This window comes from Chiloscyllium plagiosum, unplaced genomic scaffold (genome assembly GCF_037043375.1).
Source record: "Chiloscyllium plagiosum isolate Xiang-an unplaced genomic scaffold, Cpla_swu_hap1 HiC_scaffold_36, whole genome shotgun sequence".
In the NCBI taxonomy this organism is placed as follows: Eukaryota; Metazoa; Chordata; class Chondrichthyes; order Orectolobiformes; family Hemiscylliidae; genus Chiloscyllium; species Chiloscyllium plagiosum.
In genome coordinates this window covers 1,415,417-1,436,889 of record NW_028270174.1, presented here as the reverse complement: position 1 = coordinate 1,436,889, position 21,473 = coordinate 1,415,417, and the positions used below count along the sequence as shown (strand labels likewise).

At 44.1% G+C, this 21,473-nt stretch overlaps 1 protein-coding gene across 3 annotated transcripts in view; it reads left to right on the top strand.

The window, feature by feature from the left end:
- The window catches only part of LOC122539556 (clathrin light chain A-like), a 70,299-nt gene that overhangs the window by 3,617 nt on the left and 45,209 nt on the right, over positions 1-21,473 (top strand). The window contains exon 2 of one of the 3 annotated variants that reach the window (XM_087979845.1): positions 10,317-10,493. In XM_087979845.1, the coding sequence (XP_087835971.1) occupies positions 10,317-10,493 (177 nt within the window). Of the gene's footprint in view, positions 1-10,143; positions 10,494-21,473 lie in introns of those variants that run through there. The other 2 variants (XM_043674539.2, XM_043674538.2) reach the window with 2 other exon arrangements.

The following is a 21,473-nucleotide window of genomic DNA, read 5'->3' as shown; positions in this document are numbered from 1 at the left end:
GTATCCACAGTTCTTTTGGTTTTTATTCATTGTCCGTCCCTAGTTGCCCTTGAGAAAGTGTTGCTGATCTGATACCTTGAACCGCTGCAGTCCATGTGCTGTAGGTAGATCCACAATGCTCTGTATTTCCCACTTTTAAGCCTAAACCTGCATGTTGTCCAGATCTTGTTACATTTGAATACAGACTGCTTCAGTATCTGGGGAGCTGTGAATGGTGCTGAACATTGTGTGTACATCCCCACTTCTGACCTTATGATGGAGCGGAGGTCATTGATGAAGTAGCTGAAGATGGTTAGGCCTAGGGCACTACCCTGAGGAACTCCTGCAGAGATGTTCTGGAGCTGAGCTGATTGCCCTCCAAAAATCATAGCCATCTTCATATATATCAGGTATGAATACAACTGATAATTTCCTCGATTTCTACCCAATTCCTATTAACTTCAGTCTTGTTCAGGCTATTTGATACCATACACAGTTGAAAGCTGCCTCAATTTCAAAGACTGCCATTGTCACCTCACCTCTAGAGTTTTCAACTGTTTGTCCATGCTCTGATCGAGGCTGAAACGAGGTCAGGACCTGAGGAGCCCTAGTGAAACCCAAGCTGACCGTCAATAATGATATTATTCCTTTGCAAGTGATACTTGATAGGACAGCTGATGATTTTTTCCATCACATCTCTCAGGCAGTAATTGGCCAAAATTGATTTATTCTGCTTTTCCATGCAGGACATACCTGGGCAATTTTCAATATTGTCAGGTAGATGTCAGTAGTGTGTATGTACTGGAATAGCTTGGCTGGGAGGGTGAAAAGTTCAGGAGCACAAGATCTCAGTACAATTTCCTGAATGTTATCGGGACTCACAGCCATTCCAGGATCCAGTGCATTCAACTGATTCTTGATATCATGTGTATTGAATTGAATTGGCAGAAGACATATATCTCTGATGCTGGAGAATTCTAGGGGAGGCTGAGATGGATCATGAATCTAGCACTCCTGGCTGATGATGCTGAAAATGCTTCAGATTTGTCTTTTGTACTGATGTGCAGGGCTCCCCTAGCATTGAGGATAGGGGTATTTCAGGAGCCTCCATCTCCTGTTAGTTGTTCAATTTTCCTCCAATCATTCACAGCTGCGTCTGACAGGGCTACAGAGATAGCAGCAGATCCATTGGTTGTGGAGTCACTTAGCTCTTTCTATCAGTCGTTACTTCATCTGTTCAGTATGCACATAGTTTTGTGTTGTAGGTCAACCCCTTATTTTTAGGCTTTCCTGGTGCTGCTCTTGCCATGCTCTCCTGTGCTCATCGAACCTTTGTTGATTTCTAGGCTTTATATAAAAGTAGAGTGGGGGAATATGTGGGCCATAAGGTTACAGACTGACTGCAGTTGAACATAGCTTTCTTACTGCTAATGTCCCATTGTGCTTCATCGGCACCCAGTTTTGAGTTGCTTGATCTGTTCAAAATGTGTCCAATTTAGAATGGTGGTATTTCCACACAACACAAAGGTGGGAATTCTCAATATGAAGATGGGACTTCTCCACGAGGCCTAGGTAATGGTCACTCATATTAGTCTTAGAAATGCAGTTCTCTTTAGGGAATCAAAAACAGCTGCAGAGTTAATTGAGAGAGTGTGGTGGTCATTAAACTTTATGTTTAAGAGTTGGTTCTTCTCCCAAGCTGTCCACCTCATTTGATGGTTTGCATTGCCCTTCACTGGCTTTGCGTGTAAATTAATCAATTTGGAAAACATGATTTACCAGTGATAATTAAAAGATAGAACAGCTGTTCTGTTGTGTGTAAGAGCACGTTGAGATACAAAACAAAGACCTGGGTTCTTACAAGATAACTTAAAAGAAAAGAGCTTGGTTCTTTTTTGAAAAATCATTTGTTGTGCTTTTGGTTGCACTTCAGTCCTATGCTCCTGATCTTTGGGAACATGGTGCAGGGGTTGTGGGCAAGTCAGAAGACTAACTTGTAGGTATGCTCCTAGGCCTGACCAGGTCACTGATGACAGGTCCAGGCAGCGGGCTGTGGAAGGGGGGTCATAGCTGCTGTCTGCCCCTCTTCTGTGGCTGTGCTTGTACAAAGTGTCATAGAACACGGACCATCGAACAATATAGCACAGGAACAACATGGTCTGTAGCGACTATGATGCCATTCTAAACGAATCCCATCTGCCTGTTTATGGTCCGTATCTCTCTATTCCCTGCCTCTTCATGTTTCTGCTTAAATACCTCTTATATTTTGCTTCTACGATCTCCCCGACAGCACGTTCCAGGTACTTATCACTCTCTATGGAAAAACCTTTCCTTACACATGCCTCGCTCAAGTCTCTGATGTTCTAGTGAAAACAATCCAAGTTTATCCAAACTCTCCTTCTAGATAATATACGCCAATCTTGGCAAAGTCTAATAACACTTTTGCACCATCTCCAAAGACTTACATCCAACCTGTAGTGTGGCAACCAGAACTGCACAGAGTACTCCTGATGTGACCTTGCTAATGGTGGTGGTGAACTGCATTCTTGAAGCGCTGCAGTCCACCTGCTGTGGGTTGCCCACAATGCTATTATGGAGGGAATGCCAGGATTTTGACTCAGGAACGGTGACAAATTTCCACGTCGGGATGGTGAGTGACTTGGAAGGGAATCTGAAGATGGCGGTGCTCCCAAATAGCTATATATCAACAAAGAAAATTTACAGCCCAGGAACAGGCCCTTCAGCCCTCCAAGCCTGAGCCGATCCAAATGTACTGTCTAAACCTGTCGGTCAATTCCTAAGCATCTGTATCCCTCTGCCCCACACCTACTCATGCATCTGTCCAGACGCATCTTAAATGAATATACTGTGCCTGCCTCTACCACCTCTGCTGGCAACGTGTTCCAAATGCCCACCACCCTCTGTGTGAAGTACTTGCCGCATGTATCCCCCCTAAACTTTCCACCTCTCACCCTGAAAGCGTGATCTCTCGTTATTGAATCCTTCAACCTGGGAAAAAGCTTGTCTCTATCCACCTTGTCTATACCCTTCATGGTTTTGTGAACCTCAATCAGGTCCCCCCTCAATCTCCTTTTTTCTAATGAAAATAAACCTAACCATAAGACCATAAGACATAGGAGCGGAAGTAAGGCCATTCGGCCCATCGAGTCCACTCCGCCATTCAATCATGGCTGATGGGCATCTCAACTCCACTTATCCGCATTCTCCCTGTAGCCCTTAATTCCTTGTCTCATCAAGAATTTATCAATTTCTGCCTTGAAGACATTTAGCGTCCCAGCCTCCACTGCACTCTGTGGCAATGAATTCCACAGGCCCACCACTCTCTGGCTGAAGAAATGTCTCCGCATTTCTGTTCTGAATTTACCCCCTCTAATTCTAAGGCTGTGTCCATGGGTCCTAGTCTCCTCGCCTAACGGAAACAATTTCCTAGCACCCACCCTCTCCAAGCCATGTATTATCTTGTAAGTTTCTATTAGATCTCCCCTTAATCTTCTAAACTCCAATGAATACAATCCCAGGATGCGCAGCCGTTCCTCATATGTTAGACCTACCATTCCAGGGATCATCCGTGCAAATCGCCACTGGACACGCTCCAGTGCCAGTATGTCCTTCCTGAGGTGTGGGGACCAAAACTGGACACAGTACTCCAAATGGGGCCTAACCAGAGCTTTATAAAGTCTCAGTAGCACAACAGTGCTTTTATATTCCAACCCTCTTGAGATAATTGACAACATTGCATTTGTTTTCTTAATCACGGACTCAACCTGCATGTTTACCTTTAGAGAATCCTCAACTAGCACTCCTAGATCCCTCTGTACTTTGGCTTTACGAATTTTCTCACCGTTTAGAAAGTAGTCCATGCTTGTATTCTTTTTTTCAAAGTGCAAGACCTCGCATTTGCTCACATTGAATTCCATCAACCATTTCCTGGACCACTCTTCCAAACTGTCTAGATCCTTCTGCAGCCTCCCCACTTCCTCAGTACTACCTGCCTGTCCACCTAACTTTGTATCATCGGCAAACTTCGCTAGAATGCCTCCAGTCCTTTCATTCAGATCATTAATATATATAATGTGAACAGCTGCGGCCCCAACACTGAACCCTGCGGGACACCGCTTGTCACCGGCTGCCATTCCGAAAAAGAACCTTTTATCTCAACTCTCTGCTTTCTGTTAGACAGCCAATCCTCAATCCATACCAGTAGCTCACCTCGAACACCATGGGCCCTCACCTTGCTCAGCAGCCTCCCGTGTGGCACCTCATCAAAGGCCTTTTGGAAGTCTAGGTAGATAACATCCACTGGGTTTCCCTGGTCTAACCTACTTGTCACCTCTTCAAAGAACTCCAACAGGTTTGTCAGGCACGACCTCCCCTTACTAAATCCATGTTGACTTGTTCTAATCCGAACAAGAATTTAGAAACCTCATCCTTAATTATGGATTCTAGAATTTTACCAACAACCGAGGTTAGGCTAATTGGCCTATAATTTTCCATCTTTTGCCTTGATCCTTTCTTGAACAAGGGGGTTACAACAGCGGTCTTCCAATCTTCCGGGACTTTCCCTGACTCCAGTGACTTTTGAAAGATCTCAACCAACGCCTCCGCTATTTCCTCAGCCACCTCCCTCAGAACTCTAGGATGTAGCCCATCGGGGCCAGGAGATTTATCAATTTTAAGATCTTTTAGCTTTTCTAGCACTTTCTCTTTTGTAATGGTAACCTACTCTACCTCTAGATGGAAGTGGTTGTGGGTTTGTAAGCTGAGGATCTTTGGTGAATTTTTGTAGTGCATCTTGTAGATAGTATATGCTGCAGCTACTGAGCATTGGTGGTGAGGGAGTGGATGCTTGTGGATGTGGTGCTCAGTGGGCTGCTTTGTCATGGATGGTATTAAGCTTCTTGAGTGTTGTTTGAGCTGCATTCATCCAGGTAAATCAGGAATATTCCATCATACTCCTGACTTGTTCCAAGTAGATGGTGGATGGGCTTTTGGGAGTCAGGCGGTGAGTTACTCACTACAGTATTACTAGCCTCTGACCTGTTGTAGCCACTGTGCTTATGTGGTGAGTTCAGTTGATTTTCTGGTAAATGATAACCCACAGGATGTGGATCATGGGGGATTCGGTGATGGTAACACAGTTGATTTCAAGAGGTGATGGTTAGGTTGTTGCTTATTGGAGATGGTCATAGTCTGGCATGTTATTTTTCAATTGTCAGTCCAAGCCTGGATATTGTCCAAATCTTGTTGCATTTGAACATGGACTGCTTCAGTTTCTGAGGAGTTGCAAATGGTGCTGAACATTGTGTGTGCAATCATTGGCGAACATCCCCACTTCTGACCTTATGATGGAGGGAAGGTCATTGATGAAGCAGCTGAAGAGGTTGGGTCTAGAAAGCTACCCTGAGGAACTCCTGCAGAGATGTCCTGGAGCTGATATGACTGACCTCCAACAACCATGACCATCTTCCTATGTGTCAGATATAACTCCAACCACCAGAGAGTTTGCCCCTAATATCCATTGATTCTAGGTTTGCTTGATGACACACTGGGTTGAATGCATCCTTGATGTCAAGGGCTGTCACTCTCACCTCCCCTCTGAAATTCAGCTCTTTTGCCCATGTGTGGACCATGGCTGTAATGAGGTCAGGATTTGAGTGGCCCTGGTGGAACCCAAACTGGGCGTCACTGAGTAGGTGCTGCTTGATAGCACTGTTGATGACACCTTCCATCACTTTACTGATGATTGAGAGGGGACTGATGGGGCAGTAATTGGCTGAGTTGGATTTGTATATAGGACACACCTGGGCAATTTTCCACCTTGTCAGGTAGATACTACTCTACTGGAGTAGCTTAGCTGGGGAACTGGCAAATTCAGATTGTATCTTCAATACTTTTGCTGGAATGTTGTCAGGGTGCATAGTCTTTGCAGTATCCAGTGTCTGCAACCATTTGGATGTCATATTCAGCCTGGAACTCGGTGACCAGTGGTGTTCCCCAGGGATCTATTCTGGGACCTCTGCTCTTTGTGATTTTTATAAATAACTTGAATGAGGAAGTGGAAGGGTGGGTTAGTAAGTTTGCCAATGATACAAAGGTTGGTGGAGTGGTGGATAGTGTGGAGGGCTGTTGTAGGTTTCAATTGGACATGGACAGGATGCAGAACTGGGCTGATAAGTGGCAGATGGAATTTGAGCAAGAACGGACACCGGACTGCTGGGTAAGTGAGGCTTTTAAAAGATCAGCAGAGTGAGAGGCCACAGGAGGCGCAGAGCACTGCTGGGTATATATTTCTTATTTAGTAAGGGAAGGTCATGCCTGACAAACCTGTTAGGATTCTTTGAAGAGGTAACAAGTAGGTTAGATCAGGGAAACCCAGTGGATGTCATGTACCTAGACTTCCAAAAGATCTTTGATAAGGTGCCTCATGGGAGGCTGCTGAGTAAGGTGAGGTGTTCGAGGTGAGCTACTGGCATTGATTGAGGATTGGCTGTCTGACAGAAGGCAGAGAGTTGGGATAAAAGATTCTTTTACAGAATGGCATAGTGACAAGTGGTGTCCCGCAGGGTTCAGTGTTGGAGCAGCTATTGACTTTACATTTTAATGATCTGGATGGAGGGACTGGGGGCATTCTGGTGAAGTTTGCTGATGATATGAAGTTAGGTGGACAGGTGGGTAGTTCTGAGGAGGTGGGGAGGCTGCAGAAAGATTTAGACAGTTTAGGAGAGTGGTCGAGGAAATGGTTGATGAAATTCAACGTGAGTAAATGCGAGGTCTTGCACTTTAGGAAAAAAGAACACGGGCATGGACTATTCTATAAAAGGTGAGAAAATTCATAAAGCCAAAGTACAAAGGGATCTGGGAGTGCTAGTCCAGGATTCTCTAAAGGTTGACTTGCAGGTTGAGTCCGTGATTAAGAGAGCAAATGTAATGTCATTTATCTCAAGAGGGTTTGAAAATAAAAGCACTGTTGTGCTACTGAGACTTTATAAAGCTCTAGTTAGGCCCCATTTGGAATACTGTGTTCAATTTTGGGCCACACACCTCAGGAAGGACATACTGGCAATGGAGCGTGTCCAGTGGAGATTCATACGGATGATCCCTGGAATGGTAGGCCGAGTTTACAATGAACAGCTGAGGATCCTGGGATTGAGGTTGAGGGGAGATCTAATAGAAACTTACAAGATAATGCATGGCTTAGAAAGGGTGGACTCGGGAATTTGTTTCCGTCAGGTGGGGAGACTAGGACCCGTGGGCACAGCCTTAAAATTAGAGGGGGTCAATTTAGAACGGAAATGAGACATTTCTTCAGCCAGAGAATGGTGGGCCTGTGGAATTCATTGCCATGGAGTGCAGTGGAGGCCGGGACATTGGGTGTCTTCAAGGCAGAGATTGATACATCTTTGATCTCGCAAAGAATTAAGGGATACAGGGAGAGTGCGGGTAAGTGGCATTGAAATGCCCATCAGCCATGACTGAATGGCGGAGTGGACTCGATGGGCCGAATGGCCTTACTTCCACTCCTGTGTCTTATGGTCTTATTGTCTTAACTTGGAAAAGTGTGAAGTGATTCATTTCAGAAGGTCAAATTTGAATACAGAATACAGGATTAAAAGCAGGATTCCTGGCAGTGTGGAGGAACAGAGATCCCTCAAAACTGCCACTTGTGCTGAAAGAAGGTGTATGGTGTGTTGGCTTTCACTAGCAGGGGGGATTGGGTTTAACAGCCATGAGGTTATGCTGCAGTTCGATAGAGCCCATGTTAGATCGCACTTAGAATATTGTGTTCAGCTCTGGTCGCCTCATCATAAGATGTGAAAGCTTTAGAGAGAGTGCAGAGGAGATTTACCAGGATGCTGCCTGGACTGGAGGGTAGGGATCTGTTCCATTTAATACAGTGCCACACAAATGATGGAGGCTTTTCATAATGCGAAGGCATGCCTTTGTCTTCACAAGGACAGTGCGATGATCACTCTTACCGATACTGTCATGGACAGATGCATCTGCAGCCGGCAGATTGGTAAGGATGAGGTCAAGTATGTTTTTCCCTCTTGTTGGTTCCCTCACCACCTGCTGCAGATCCAGACTGGCAGCTATGTCCTTTAGGACCCGACCAGCACGATCAATGGTACTGCTGCCGAGCCACTCCTTGTGGTGGAGATTGAAACCTCCCAGCCAGAGTACCTTTTGTGCCCTTGCCATCCTCAGGGCTTCCTTCAAGTGTTGTTCAACATGGAGGATTACTGACTCATCAGGTGAGGAAGAATGGTATGTGGTAATCAGCAGGAGGCTTCCTTATCCATGTTTAACCTGAAACCATGCGTGTTCAAGGGTGTGAAGTCAATGTTGAGGACTCCCAAAGCAACTCCCTCCCGATTGTCTACCGCTGTGCCACCATCTTGGCTGGGTCTGTCTTGCTGATCAGGACATATCCAGGGATGGTGATGGTGGTGATGATGATAGTCATAATCACGGAACCATACCTGACAGACAATGTGAAGTTATTACTTGATTTGTCTGTGAGACAGCTCTCCCAGTTTTGGTTCTAACCGCCAGATGTTAGTAAATTGGACTTTGTAGGGTCAACAGGGCTGTTTCTGCCATGGTCTTTTCTGATGCCTGGATCGATGCCAAGTGATCCATCTGGTTTCATTTCTTTGAGACCTTGTAGTGATTGGTACAAGTGAACAGCCTGCTAGGCCATTTCAGAGACAATTGAGAGTCAACCACATTGCTGTGGGTCTGGAGTCCTGTAGGCCAGACCATGTAAGGATGGCAGATTTCTTTCCCTGAAGGACATTAATGCTGTATCATTTGATAATCTTCCTCACTATCCACAACTCCACCAATTTTCAAAATGCAAAATTACTTATTAGAGTACCTACATTTTCATCAAAAGCATGTATATGTATTACAGACGTCCCAGCACTGATTTTTGTGAACACCACATTCAGAAAAACACAGTTACCCTTTGTTTTCTATGAATAAGCCATTTTTGTAACCAACTTACCAAGTTACTCACTGTGGATCTCATGTGACTTCATCTTCTGGGCTAGCCTATTATGAGGGACCATGTGAAATGCTTTAGTAAAGTTCATATTGATAACATCCACTGCCTTACCCTCATCAACCATCTTTACTCAACAAACTCAATTAAATTTATGAGACACGACCTCCCCTGCACGGTGCTAACTAACTGAAATAGATTTGTTCTTTTCCAAATGTGAATAAATCCTGTCCCTAAGAATCTTCTTCAAGAATTTCCCTATTCCCTGATGTAAGGTTCACCGACCTATAATTTCCTAGATTATGATGCCCCTTTTAAACAAAGCAACAGCATTGGCTATTCTGCAGTCTTCTGGGTCCTCCTATGACTAAAGAGGATCCAAGGTTCCTTGTCAATGCCCCAGCAATCTTCTGGCTTGCCTTCCTCAGTATCCTGTGATAGAGCTCATCAGGCCCTGGGGACTTCTCTAGTTTAATATTTTTCGGGGCACCCAACAGTTCCTCATTCTTAATATGGACATACCATAGATTATCAACCCACCTCTCCCTAACCTTACCACCATCTATGTTCTTGTTCTCGGTAAAGACTGATGTGAAGTACTTATTAGAGCTGTTTGCCCTTCTTTCTCCTTGAGTGTACCTACCCTTTTCCCCAATCATCCTGTTGTTCCGTGTGGATGTATAAAATACCTTGGGATTCTCCCCAATCCTATTTGCCAAGGATATATCCTCGCCCCTTCAGCCCTCCTAATACCTTGTTCCAGTTTTTCCTGCTTCCTTTATATTCTACAAGGGCCCTGGAGGGCTCTGTCTGATTTCTGATATTCTGTCATCTTCATTCAATACATTTAGTAGAAAATTAGCTATTAGAGTCTGGTCTTGTGTACTTGGACCCTGGATCTTCGCATTCCGTTAGCACTCGCTGCTCTTTCCCCAAAGCCTTGCAAATATTTCTCCTTTTCAGGTCGTCCCTTTTCAAAAGTGAATGTTTTGCTCGCCCTTTCCGATGCTCCTGAAGAGGTTGTCACTGTTTGCAGAGGGTTTCAGTGTGTACTGCTGTGTTCCTGGGCTCACCCTGAGCCCTCTCTCTGGCTGGGAGGGCTACAAGGCAGATCTGAGCTGCTCAGACAGACTCCCCCACACCCACCCCTGGCCATTGCTGTAACTGAGCTCAGCCGCAGTCTCTGCCTCATGCTGTGAGCTAGAGCTCTCTCTCTCTCTCTCGCTCTCTCGCGTCCTGATCCAGTGCCTACTCGCTGGACTGACTGTGGGCTCTCTTCATTCTCACACCGTGTTTTCCTGGTCATTTCTAGCTGCGGGATTGAGGAAGATGGATATTGAGAACGGGTCTGCTCCCTGTGCCGAGCTGGACCCGGCTGCTGCTTTCCTGGAGCAGCATCACCATGAGATCGAAGGGATCGAGAGGGAACAGGAGGCCGGTGAGATCCCGGGCAGTGAGGCAGTGCAGAGCCAAGGGCTGGCTGCAGGAGGTGAGACAGGATAAAGTGCCCCCCCCCCCTTCCCCAGCAAGACAAGAGACAAGGATCAGACCTAGCGGCTGGATGCTCCGAAGTCACATCTGGAGCACAACCTTGTCTCTGCTGTGCTGCTGAGGGGAATAATATCAGGAAACTGACTGTGGAATTTGTCAATAGAAATTCCAAGCTGGTGGGAGACAGTGGGTCTACGTCCATCCCAAAGACAGCGAGCACAGGGAATGCTGGCTGTTTCAGCACTGGGAATGGCCATATTCAATACATGGGCAAAGACAATCTCATTGTGATTTTCTTAATGAGCAGCAGGAATGTTGGTCCCGGCACAGTGTTAATGTATAATGTTTATCTTTACCACAACATCCCCACCCCCCACCACCACCCCACATTATACCCACCGTTAGCAGTACCACTGTCACTCTGATATTCCCATTGCCCCTGGGTAGGATAGAGACGGCGGAGATAGAGAAATTCATTAAAACTGAAGAGAAACCAGGGTTTTTGCCGAGCATCATAGAGGAATTTTTTAAAAGTTTGCATTTTTTGTAGTAATAAACATCAGAACATTTTATTTTGATTCTTTCCAGCGGAAAAAAAATGAAGGTTTAAATGTTTTTCAATCTGTATTGGCAGCATTTTCTGCATTTATTCTCTGTGCCAATTTCAGCTCCGGTGACAGATGGGGATGAGGAGTTAATCTCCTGTTTCTCGATCACATGCTGCCTAGGAAACAAACTCCATCTTCATGGTGTGGGTGGGGGAAAATACAGCTGCAGTTCCTTCAGGCAACTGTTACCAACCAGGTTTTCTCCACCCCAAACCTTGCAGCTTCAATGTGAAAGTGTTCGATTCTGTAATAAACAACAGGCTCCACTAAAAGGATACTTCCAAATAAATAATTGAATGCTTTATGGTGTAGGTGTTAACTTGCTCATATAATTTTCTGGAAAGGTCATATCACATGTATTAATCCATCTTGTTGCAAAACATGGTAAAAGATAGGGAACTGAATTGTCCACCTGATGTCCAAAGTCAGGTCCATTTCTGCATCCTTAGCCCAAGCATTTCTGTTGTGTGCCACTGGCTTAAATTTACGGAGATGACCAATTAGTAAACTGCCCTGGGATCTGCCATTCGCTTAGGGATGGGGAGGGAGCACAGAGATGCAGGTGGGCCATCCAAGGGGCCTAAGGGAGGCTTGTCTGACAGTCTTGCTTGGAAGGTAAATGCTACCTCAACAGGTGGCAACTGAGAAAGCTTCACAAAATGGTGACGTTTACCAAAATCTCCAAACAGCTTCCTATAAATAGGCAACAGAACCATCATGGGGATCAGTGTGTGGAAGGGAATGCCGTTCCAAAACGTTACACTTGTGCTAATTGAAACTTTTCTGTTTTCTTAACACAGCAACAAGCTAAAATCTCTGTGATAGTGCCCTAACCGCCTCCCAAAGAGCTGTCATCAATAAGTTCACAGGCTTGTGACACAGTGCAGTGGGGATGGAGAATGTCTAATGTGACATGAACACACTTGATTTCCCATTGGATTTCACCATTTGATAGCATCTAGGCTGATATGATTGTGACCTCTACTTTTTTGCCCATCCCAATACCCTTTAACTCACTTGTTAATCAAGATTTATCTCAAAGTCATAGAGTCAAACAGCATGGAAACAGACCCTTTGACCCAGCCAGTCTACCAACCATGTTCCCAAACTAAACTAGTCCCACCTGCCTGCACTTGGCCTATATCCCTCCAAACCTTTCCTGTTCATGAACTTATCCAAATGTCTATTAAACATCATAACTGTACCTACACCTTCTGCCTTAAAATATTTAATATCCCAGACTTTACTGTTCTCTCAGGAAGAGAATTCCACAAATTCACAACCCTTTGAGTGAAAGAAAATTCTCCTAATCTGTCTTGAATTGGACCATAAGACCATAAGATATAGAAGTGGAAGTAAGGCCATTCGGCCCATCGAGTCCACTCCACCATTTAATCATGGTTGATGGGCATTTCAACTCCATTTACCTGCACTCTCCCCGTAGCCCTTAATTCCTTGTGAGATTAAGAAATTATCAATCTTTGCCTTGAAGACATTCAACGTCCCGGTCTCCACTGCGCTCCGTGGCAATGAATTCCACAGGCCCACCACTCTCTGGCTGAAGAAATGTCTCCTCTTGAATGAGTACTTTTCTTCAGTATTTACGAATGAGAGGAACCGTATTGTTGAAGAGGAGAGTGTGAAACGGACTGGTAAGCTAGAGGAGATACATGTTAGGAAGAAAGATGTGTTGGACATTTTGAACAACTTGAGGATAGACAAGTCCCCCGGGCCTGATGGGATATATCCTAGGATTATGTGGGAAGCAAGAGAGGAAATTGCAGTACTGTTGGCAATGCTCTTTTCATCTTCACTGTCAACGGGGGTGGTAGCAGGGGACTGGAGAGTGGCGAATGTTGTTCCCCTGTTCAAAAAAGGGAATAGGGATAACCCCGGGAATTACAGGCCAGTTAGTCTTACTTCGGTGGTAGGTAAAATAATGGAAAGGGTACTGAGGGATAGGATTTATGAGTATCTGGAAAGGCACTGCTTGATTAGGGACAGCCAGCACGGATTTGTGAAGGGTAGGTCTTGCCTTACAAGTCTGATTGAATTCTTTGAGGAGGTGACCAAGCATGTGGATGAGGGTAGAGCAGTGGATGTAGGAGACATGGATTTTAGGTTCCCCATGGTAGGCTTATGCGGAAAGTCAGGAGGCATGGGATAGAGGGAAATTTGGCCAATTGGATAGAAAACTGGCTAACCGGTCGAAGTCAGAGAGTGGTGGTAAATGGTAAATATTCAGCCTGGAGCCCAGTTACAAGTGGAGTTCCGCAGGCATCAGTTCTGGGTCCTCTGCTGTTCGTAATTTTTATTAATGACTTGGATGAGGGAGTCGAAGGGTGGGTCAGTAAATTTGCAGATGATACGAAGATTGGTGGAGTTGTGGATAGTGAGGAGGGCTCTTGTCGGCTGCAAAGGGACTTGGATATGATGCAGAGCTGGGCTGAGGAGTGGCAGATGGAGGTCAACCCTGCCAAGTGTGAGGTTGTCCATTTTGGAAAGACAAATAAGAATGCGGAATACAGGGTTATCGGTAGGGTTCTTAGTGAGGTGGAGGAACAGAGGGATCTTGAGGTCTATGTTCATAGGTCTTTAAAATTTGCCACTCAGGTGGATAGAATTTGTAAGAAGACCTATGGTGTATTAGCGTTCATTAGCAGAGGGATTGAATTCAAGAGTCGTGAAGTGATGTTGCAACTGTACAGGACTTTGGTTAGGCCATATTTGGAGTACTGTGTGCAGTTCTGGTAGCCTCACTTTAGGAAAAATGTGGAAGCTTTGGAGAGGGTGCAGAGAAGATTTACCAGGATGTTGCCTGGAATGGAGAATAGGTCGTACGAGGATAGGTTGAGAGTGCTAGGCCTTTTCTCATTGGAACGGCGAAGGATGAGGGGTGACTTGATAGAGGTTTATAAGATGATCAGAGAGATAGAGTAGACAGTCAGAAACTTTTTCCCCGGGTACAACAGAGTGTTACAAGGGGACATAAATTTAAGGTAAAGGTGGAAGGTATAGGGGAGATGTCAGGGGTAGGTTCTTTACCCAGAGAGTGGTGGGGCATGGAATGTGCTGCCTGTGGGAGTGGTAGAGTCAGAATCTTTGGTAACCTTTAAGCGGCAATTGGATAGGTACATGGATGGGTGCTTAAGCTAGGACAAATGTTCGGCACGACATCGTGGGCCAAACGGCCTGTTCTGTGCTGTATTGTTCTATGTTCTATGTTCTATGTTCTCATTTCTGTTTTAAATTGATCCCCTCTAATATTAAGGCTGTGCCCACGGGTCCTAATCTCCCCGTCTGACAGAAACAAATTCCCAGCTTCAACCCTTTCTAAGCCATGCATCATCTTGTAAGTTGTTGGAAGGAATCCTGAGAGTCAGGAGGTAAGAACTGTTTAGGGATAGTCAACATGGCTTTGTGCGTGGGAAATCATGTCTCACAAACTCGAGTGAGTTTTTTGAATAAGTAACAAAGAGGATTGAAGAAGGCAGAGTGGTAGATGTGATCTATATGGACTTCAGAAAGGTGTTCGACAAGGTTTCCCCATGGGAGACTGATTAGCAAGGTTAGATCTCATGGAATACGGGGAGAAATCGCCATTTGGATACAGAACTGGCTCAAAGGTAGAAGACCGAGGGTGGTGGCGGAGGGTTGTTTTTCAGACTGGAGGCCTGTGACCAGTGGAGTGCCACAAGGATCGGTGCTGGGTCCACTACCTTTTGTCATTTATATGAATGGTTTGGATGTGAGCGTAAGAGGTACAGTTAGTAAGTTTGCAGATGACACCAAATTGGAGGTGTAGTGGACAGCGAAGAGGGTTACCTCAGATTACAACAGGATCTTGATCAGATGGGCCAATGGGCTGAGAAGTGGCAGATGGAGTTTAATTCAGATAAAAATGAGGTGCTGCATTTTGGGAAAGCAAATCTTAGCAGGATTTATACACTTAATGGTAAGGTCCTAGGGATGTTGCTGAACAAACAGACCTTGGAGTGCAGGTTCATAGCTCCTTGAAAGTGGAGTCGCAGGTAGATAGGTTAGTGAAGACGGCGTTTGGTATGCTTTCCTTTATTGGTCAGAGTATTGAGTACAGGAGTTGGAGGGTCATGTTACGACTGTACAGGATATTGGTTAGGCCACTGTTGGAATATTGTGTGCAGTTCTGGTCTCCTTCCTATCAGAAAGATGTTGTGAAACTTGAAAAGGTTCAGAAAAGATTTACAAGGATGTTGCCAGGGTTGGAGGATTTGAGCTACAGGGAGAGGTTGAATAGACTAGGGCTGTTTTCCCTGGAGTGTCGGAAGCTGAGGGGTGACCTTATAGAGGTTTACAAAATTATGAGGGGTATGGATAGGATAAATAGACAAAGTCTTTTCTCTGGGGTAGGGGAGTCCAGAACGAGAGGGCATTAGTTTAGAGTGAGAGGGGAAAGATATAAAAGAGACCTAAGGGGCAACTTTGTCACGCAGAGGGTGGTACATGTATGGAATGAACTGCCAGAGAAAGTGGTGGAGGCTGGTACAATTGCCACATTTAAAAGGCATTTGGATGGGTATATGAATAGGAAGGGTTTGGAGGGATATGGTCCGGGCACTGGCAGGTGGGACTAATTGGATTAAGATATCTGGTTGGCATGGACGAGTTGGACCAAAGGATCTGTTTCCGTGCTATACATCTCTGTGACTCTATGACTATGAAAGATCACAGTCAGTGCTTCTGCTATTTCCTCATCCATCTCTCTCTCTCAACTCTAAGACATACCCATCGGGGCGAGGAGATTTATCGATTTTTAGACCTTTTAGCTTTTCTAGCACTTTCTTTTTTGTAATGGCTGCCATAGTCAATTCTGCCCCGACTGTCCTTAATTGTTGAGATATTACTCATGTCTTCCACTGTGAAGACTGACACAAAGTATTTATTAAGTTCTTCAGCTATTTGCTTATCTCCCATCAATTTAGAGCAGCCCAATGTCAACTTTTGCCTCTTGTTTGTTTCTTATATATTAAGAGAAACTTTTACTATCATTTTTAACATTACTGGCTAGCCTACCTTCATATTTGATCCTCTACTTCCTTATTTCTCTCTTTGTTATCCTCTGTTTGTTCTTGTAGTCTTCCCAACCTTCTGATTTCCCAGTGCTCTTGGCCACTTTGTAGGTTCTCTTATTTCCTTTGATACATTTCCTGACTTCCTTTGTCAGCCATGGCTGTCTAACCCCTCCTCGGATAATCTTTCTTTTCTTTGGGATGAACCTCTGTACTGTGTCCTCAATTACACACAGGAACTCCTGCCATTGTTGCTCTATTGTCTTCCCCACTAGGCTCTGCTTCCAGTAGGTTTTCATCAGTTCCTCTGTCATGCTCCTGTAATTACCTTTATTTAACTGTAACACCATTACATCTGATTTTGCCTTCTCTCTTTCAAACTGCAGACTGAACTCCACCATATTATGATCGCTGCCTCCTAAGTGTTCCCCTTACTTTAAGATCTTTTATAAAGTCTGGCTTATTACATAAAGCCTGCTCCCTTGTGGGCTCCATCACAAGCTGTTCCAAAAAGCCATCCTGTAATCATTCCATGAATTTCCTTTCTTTGAATTCACCAGCAATATTATTCACCCAGTTCTCCTGCATATTGAAGTCCTCCATGATCACCGTGGACTTGCCAACATACTGTATCTATTTTTAGTATAGATTACTTATAGTGTGGAAGCAGGCCCTTCGGCCCAACAAGTCCATACCGACCCTCCGAAGAGCAACGCACCCAGACCCATTCCCCTCAAACTACGGGCAGATTAGCATGGCCAATTCACCTAAACTGCTCATTTTTGGACTGTGGGAGGAAACCGGAGCACCCGGAGGAAACCCACGCAGACACGGGGAGAATGTGCAAACTCCACACAGTCAGTTGCCTGAGGCGGGAATTGAACCCGGGTCTCTGGCGTTGTGAGGCAACAGTGCTAACCACTGTGCCACTGTGCCGCCCATCTGGTACATCTTGGTACATCTTGCATCCCTGGTCCTGACCACTGTTGGGAGGTCAGTACATAACTCCCATTGAGTTTTTTTGCCTTTGTGGTTCCTCAACTCCACCCACACAGACTCCACATCATCTGACTCTATGTCATTCAGTGCCATAGATTTAATCTTATTCTTAACTAACAATGAATGGTGAGAGAAGCAATTAGATAATTGCTTTTTTATAAATGAAGTATTACTTTGAATGAACTAAAACAAACTCAAAAAGGATAAAAGCAAATTATTGCGGATGCTGGAATCTGAAACCAAAAGAGAAAATGCTGGAAAATCTCAGCAGGTCTGGCAGCGTCCGTAAGGAGAGAAAAGAGCTGACGTTTTGAGTCTAACTGACCCTTTGTCAAAGCTTTGACAAAAGGTCAGCTAGACTCGAAACGTCGGCTCTTTTCTCTCCTTACTGGTGCTGCCAGACCTGCTGAGATTTTCCAGCGTTTTCTCTTCGAAAAGAATAAAACACTTGGTCCAGGTAGATTGCATCCAACTGTTTTTAAAAATCTAATGAAGAGATGACAGAGACATTTCTACGTGTCACTCAATTATTCATTAGAAAAAGGTGTACTATCAGAGTACCAGTGGCTACCTCATGTAATTCCTATATTGAAGAAGGACAGTAGGGAATTGTACACCAGTCAGCTGGAGAGATTGAACAAACATTGAAAAATGGATTTAACTTGCATAGGTATTGCATAAGGAAATCCAATTGAATTTTTTGAGGAAGTAACTGAGTCAATGATGGTAATACAGTTAATGTAATCTGTATTTTCAAAAGCCTTCAATAAAATGCCTCATTAAAAAAAAACAATGTATAAAGTTAGAGAATGTAGAACCAGTGGACAAGTTAATTCAACCCTTTCTCCACAGCACTGGCATGCCTCCCCATGGGGCACTGCTCCCTGCTGTGCTTTTGTTGCCACATGTTCATCTTGGCTAAAGGTCCCGCCTGTCCCTGGATCAATTGCACCAGGAATGTAAAGGCCTCCCTCCACACCATCTCTTGAGCCAAGCATTCATCTGCTGTATTCTACTTTTCTATGCTCACTAATGTCATAGAGTTATGGTTATAATCCAGAAACTGAGACAAATTACATAAATACATCTGAAGGAATGCTGCAGGAGGCCTTGGACAGGCTAGGAGAGTGGGCAAAGAAGTGGCAGTTGGAATATGATGTGGGGAAGTGTGAGGTTTTCTACTTTGTTAGAAAGAATAGAGGCATGACTATTTTCAAAATGAGGAAAGGCTTTGGAAATCAGAAACTGAACGGGACGTGGGAGTCCTAGTTCAGGATTTTGTTAAGGTGACCATGTAGGGTCAGTGGCAGTGAGGATGACAAACACAATGTTAGCGTTCACTTCAAGAGGGCTAGAATACAAGAGCAGAGATGTACTGCTGAGGCTGTATAAGGCTCTGGTCATGTTTGGAATATTGTGAGCAGTTTTGGGCCTGTATCTAAGGAAGATTGACCTTGGAAGGGCTCCAGAGGAGGTTTACAAGAACAATTCTGGTCATATGAGAAGTGGCTGAGGACTCTAGGTCTGTACTCAGTGGCGTTCAGAAGGATGAAGGGAGATCTGATTGAAACTTACAGAATACTGAGAGGCCTGGATAGCATGGATGTGGAGAAAATGTTTCCACTAGCAGGAGAGATTAAGATCCAAAGGCAAAACCTCAGAGTGCAGTTCCTTTTAGAAATGAGATGAAGAGGAATTTCTTCATCTCAGAAATGGTTAATTTGTGGAACTCATTGCTGCAGAGGGCTGTTGGAGGCCAAGTCATTGAATGTATTTAAGACAGACAGATAGGTTCTTGATGAGTATGGGGATCTAGGGTTACAGAGAGAAGGCAGGAGAATGAGGTTGGAAAACATATCAGCCATGATCAAAAGGTGGAGCAGACTACATGGCCCGAATGGTCTAATGTTGCTCCTATATCAGACAGTCTTATGGAATGGCACAATTCAATCAGCAATGTTAGATTTTATAATTTTACTCCGCCTCTACCCTGATCAGAAGTTGCTTTGGTTCTTAGGTATAAATAATGGCAAGAATGATGAGCCTCACTATTATTTTGACAGTGAACTCTGGTTTAATAAAAATTAACACCATTTTTTGTCAGGAGGTATCAATTGGATTTAGAAAGGATAATCTGTCTTAAGATATTAAAGAGTTAAAAATAAACCTGTTTAAACTAAACTATGATGACTCAACACTCAGTGAATTTTTATTTTATCAATTACCATCTCTTTTATCCAACAGGAAAGAACAATGAAAACTGCTTATTAAATTCCAGGGACATTTATTCCATCTCAATTTAACTTACCTTTGTTTTTAAATTAACCTGTTCAGAGATGTCATTACACAGTTAAACCTAGGTCTTCTGGTTCAGGAGCTGGGTATGCTGCTTTTTTTTAATCAACTGGACTTATCTTAAGAATTTACGTTAATAGGTAGCAGTTTGAGATACTCAGTCACAAACATTGATTTGCAAAATAAACAATAAATCTTGACAATTTATTAGTTCAGAAAATGAATTAATGGATTAGTCATTCAGATTATAAAACATGACTATTTCAGTTGTCCTCACTGTATTGTCAGAATGAAACATCAGGTATATTGTTTAGAATGTTCCAGTATAGAAACAGGCCATTATCTCAGTTGCTGGTTTTTATGATCCACATAAGCTTCTCACCTCCTCCCCCCCCACCCCCAACCAACTGTTATCTTATCCTATCAGCACAAGCTTCTATTCCTTTCTCCTCTTATATGATTCCTTTCCCCATTTAGAAAATAATCACACCTCTATTCTTCCTGTCAAAGCACATAACCTCACAATTTCCCACATTGTATTCCATCTGCCTGGTCTTTGCCCATTCCAAGTCTTTCTGCAGTTTCACCACTTCCTCAACATGATTTGCCCCTCCAGCCTTCTCACTTCCACAACACTACTCTCCCCTCCATCTATTTTTGTGTTATCTGCAAACTTAGCAACAATGCTGTAAAATGCTGTAGCAACAATGCTGTCAGTTCCTTCATCCAGATATGATTTGGAGATACTGGTGTTGGACTGGGGTGTACAAAGTTAAAAAATCACACAACACCAGGTTATAGTCCCAACAGGTTTAATTGGAAGCACTAGCTTCTTGAGCGTCGCTCCTTCATCAGGTGATAAGCGACACTCCTGAAGCTCGTGTGCTTCCAATTAAACCTGGGTTGGTGATGTCATTTCCTGTGGTGATGTCATTTTCTATGGTGATGTCATTTCCCAAGTGTTATCCACTTAGCGGACCCAAAGTTTGGGTTGGATAGTTGGCAGAGTTTGTTTGAGTCTCTGCATTACTGTCTCTGCTAAGAACCCTGATATCGGCGATCCCATGGGTGTTCTGTTGGTTTGCCTGCAGGTTTTGTTGTTGAAGGTGAAGTGGGTGGTAAGGCATAGGTCCATTAGGTTGATGATACTTCCTTGCTGATGAAGTTGGTGGTGTTTGGTGTATGTGTCTTTGAGCCTTCTAATAGTGTAGTCAGTGTTTCCTTGGCCAGGTTGATGTTGATTTATGTGAACAAGGCGGTTACATCAAAGGAAACCATTATTTCATCCTCTTCTATCTTAATGTTTTTAATGGTCTTCAGGATGACATCTTTGTCATCACTAAATGAAACACGTTAGAGGAAACCTTCAAGACCATCAATAATACCCTTACTGGCATAAACTTCACTGAAGAGGAGGAAAACAACAACAAACTGCCATTCTTAGATGTCACAGTAGAGCGAACAGCCAATGGGGAACTTCAAACCAGCGTCTACCGAAAACAACACGTGCGGACCAAATACTGAACTACAGAAGCAATTATCCCAACACCCACAAATGAAGTTGCATCAGAACATTTTTCCAACAAGCCACCACACACTGCAGCACAGAGGAACTATGCAGAGCAGAGGAAAATTACCTATACAGTGTATTTAAAAAGAATGGGTACCCAATGAACACAGTCCGCAGATTTCCCAGCAACAAATCCAAACAAGCAGACAAAACACATCCAGAAACCCTAGCCACTCTCCCCTACATCAAAGACATCTCGGAAATGACTGCCAGACTACTCAGACCCCTTGGCATAATGGTAGCCCACAAATCCACCAACACACTAAAACTGCAGCTAATGAATTTGAAAGACCTTATACAGACAACAAGCAAAACTAATGTCATTTACAAAATACTGTGCAAGGACTGTAACAAACGCTACATTGGACAAACAGACAGAAAACTAGCCACCAGGATACATGAACATCAACTAGCCACACAACAACATGACCCTCTCTCACTAGTGTCCTTACATACAG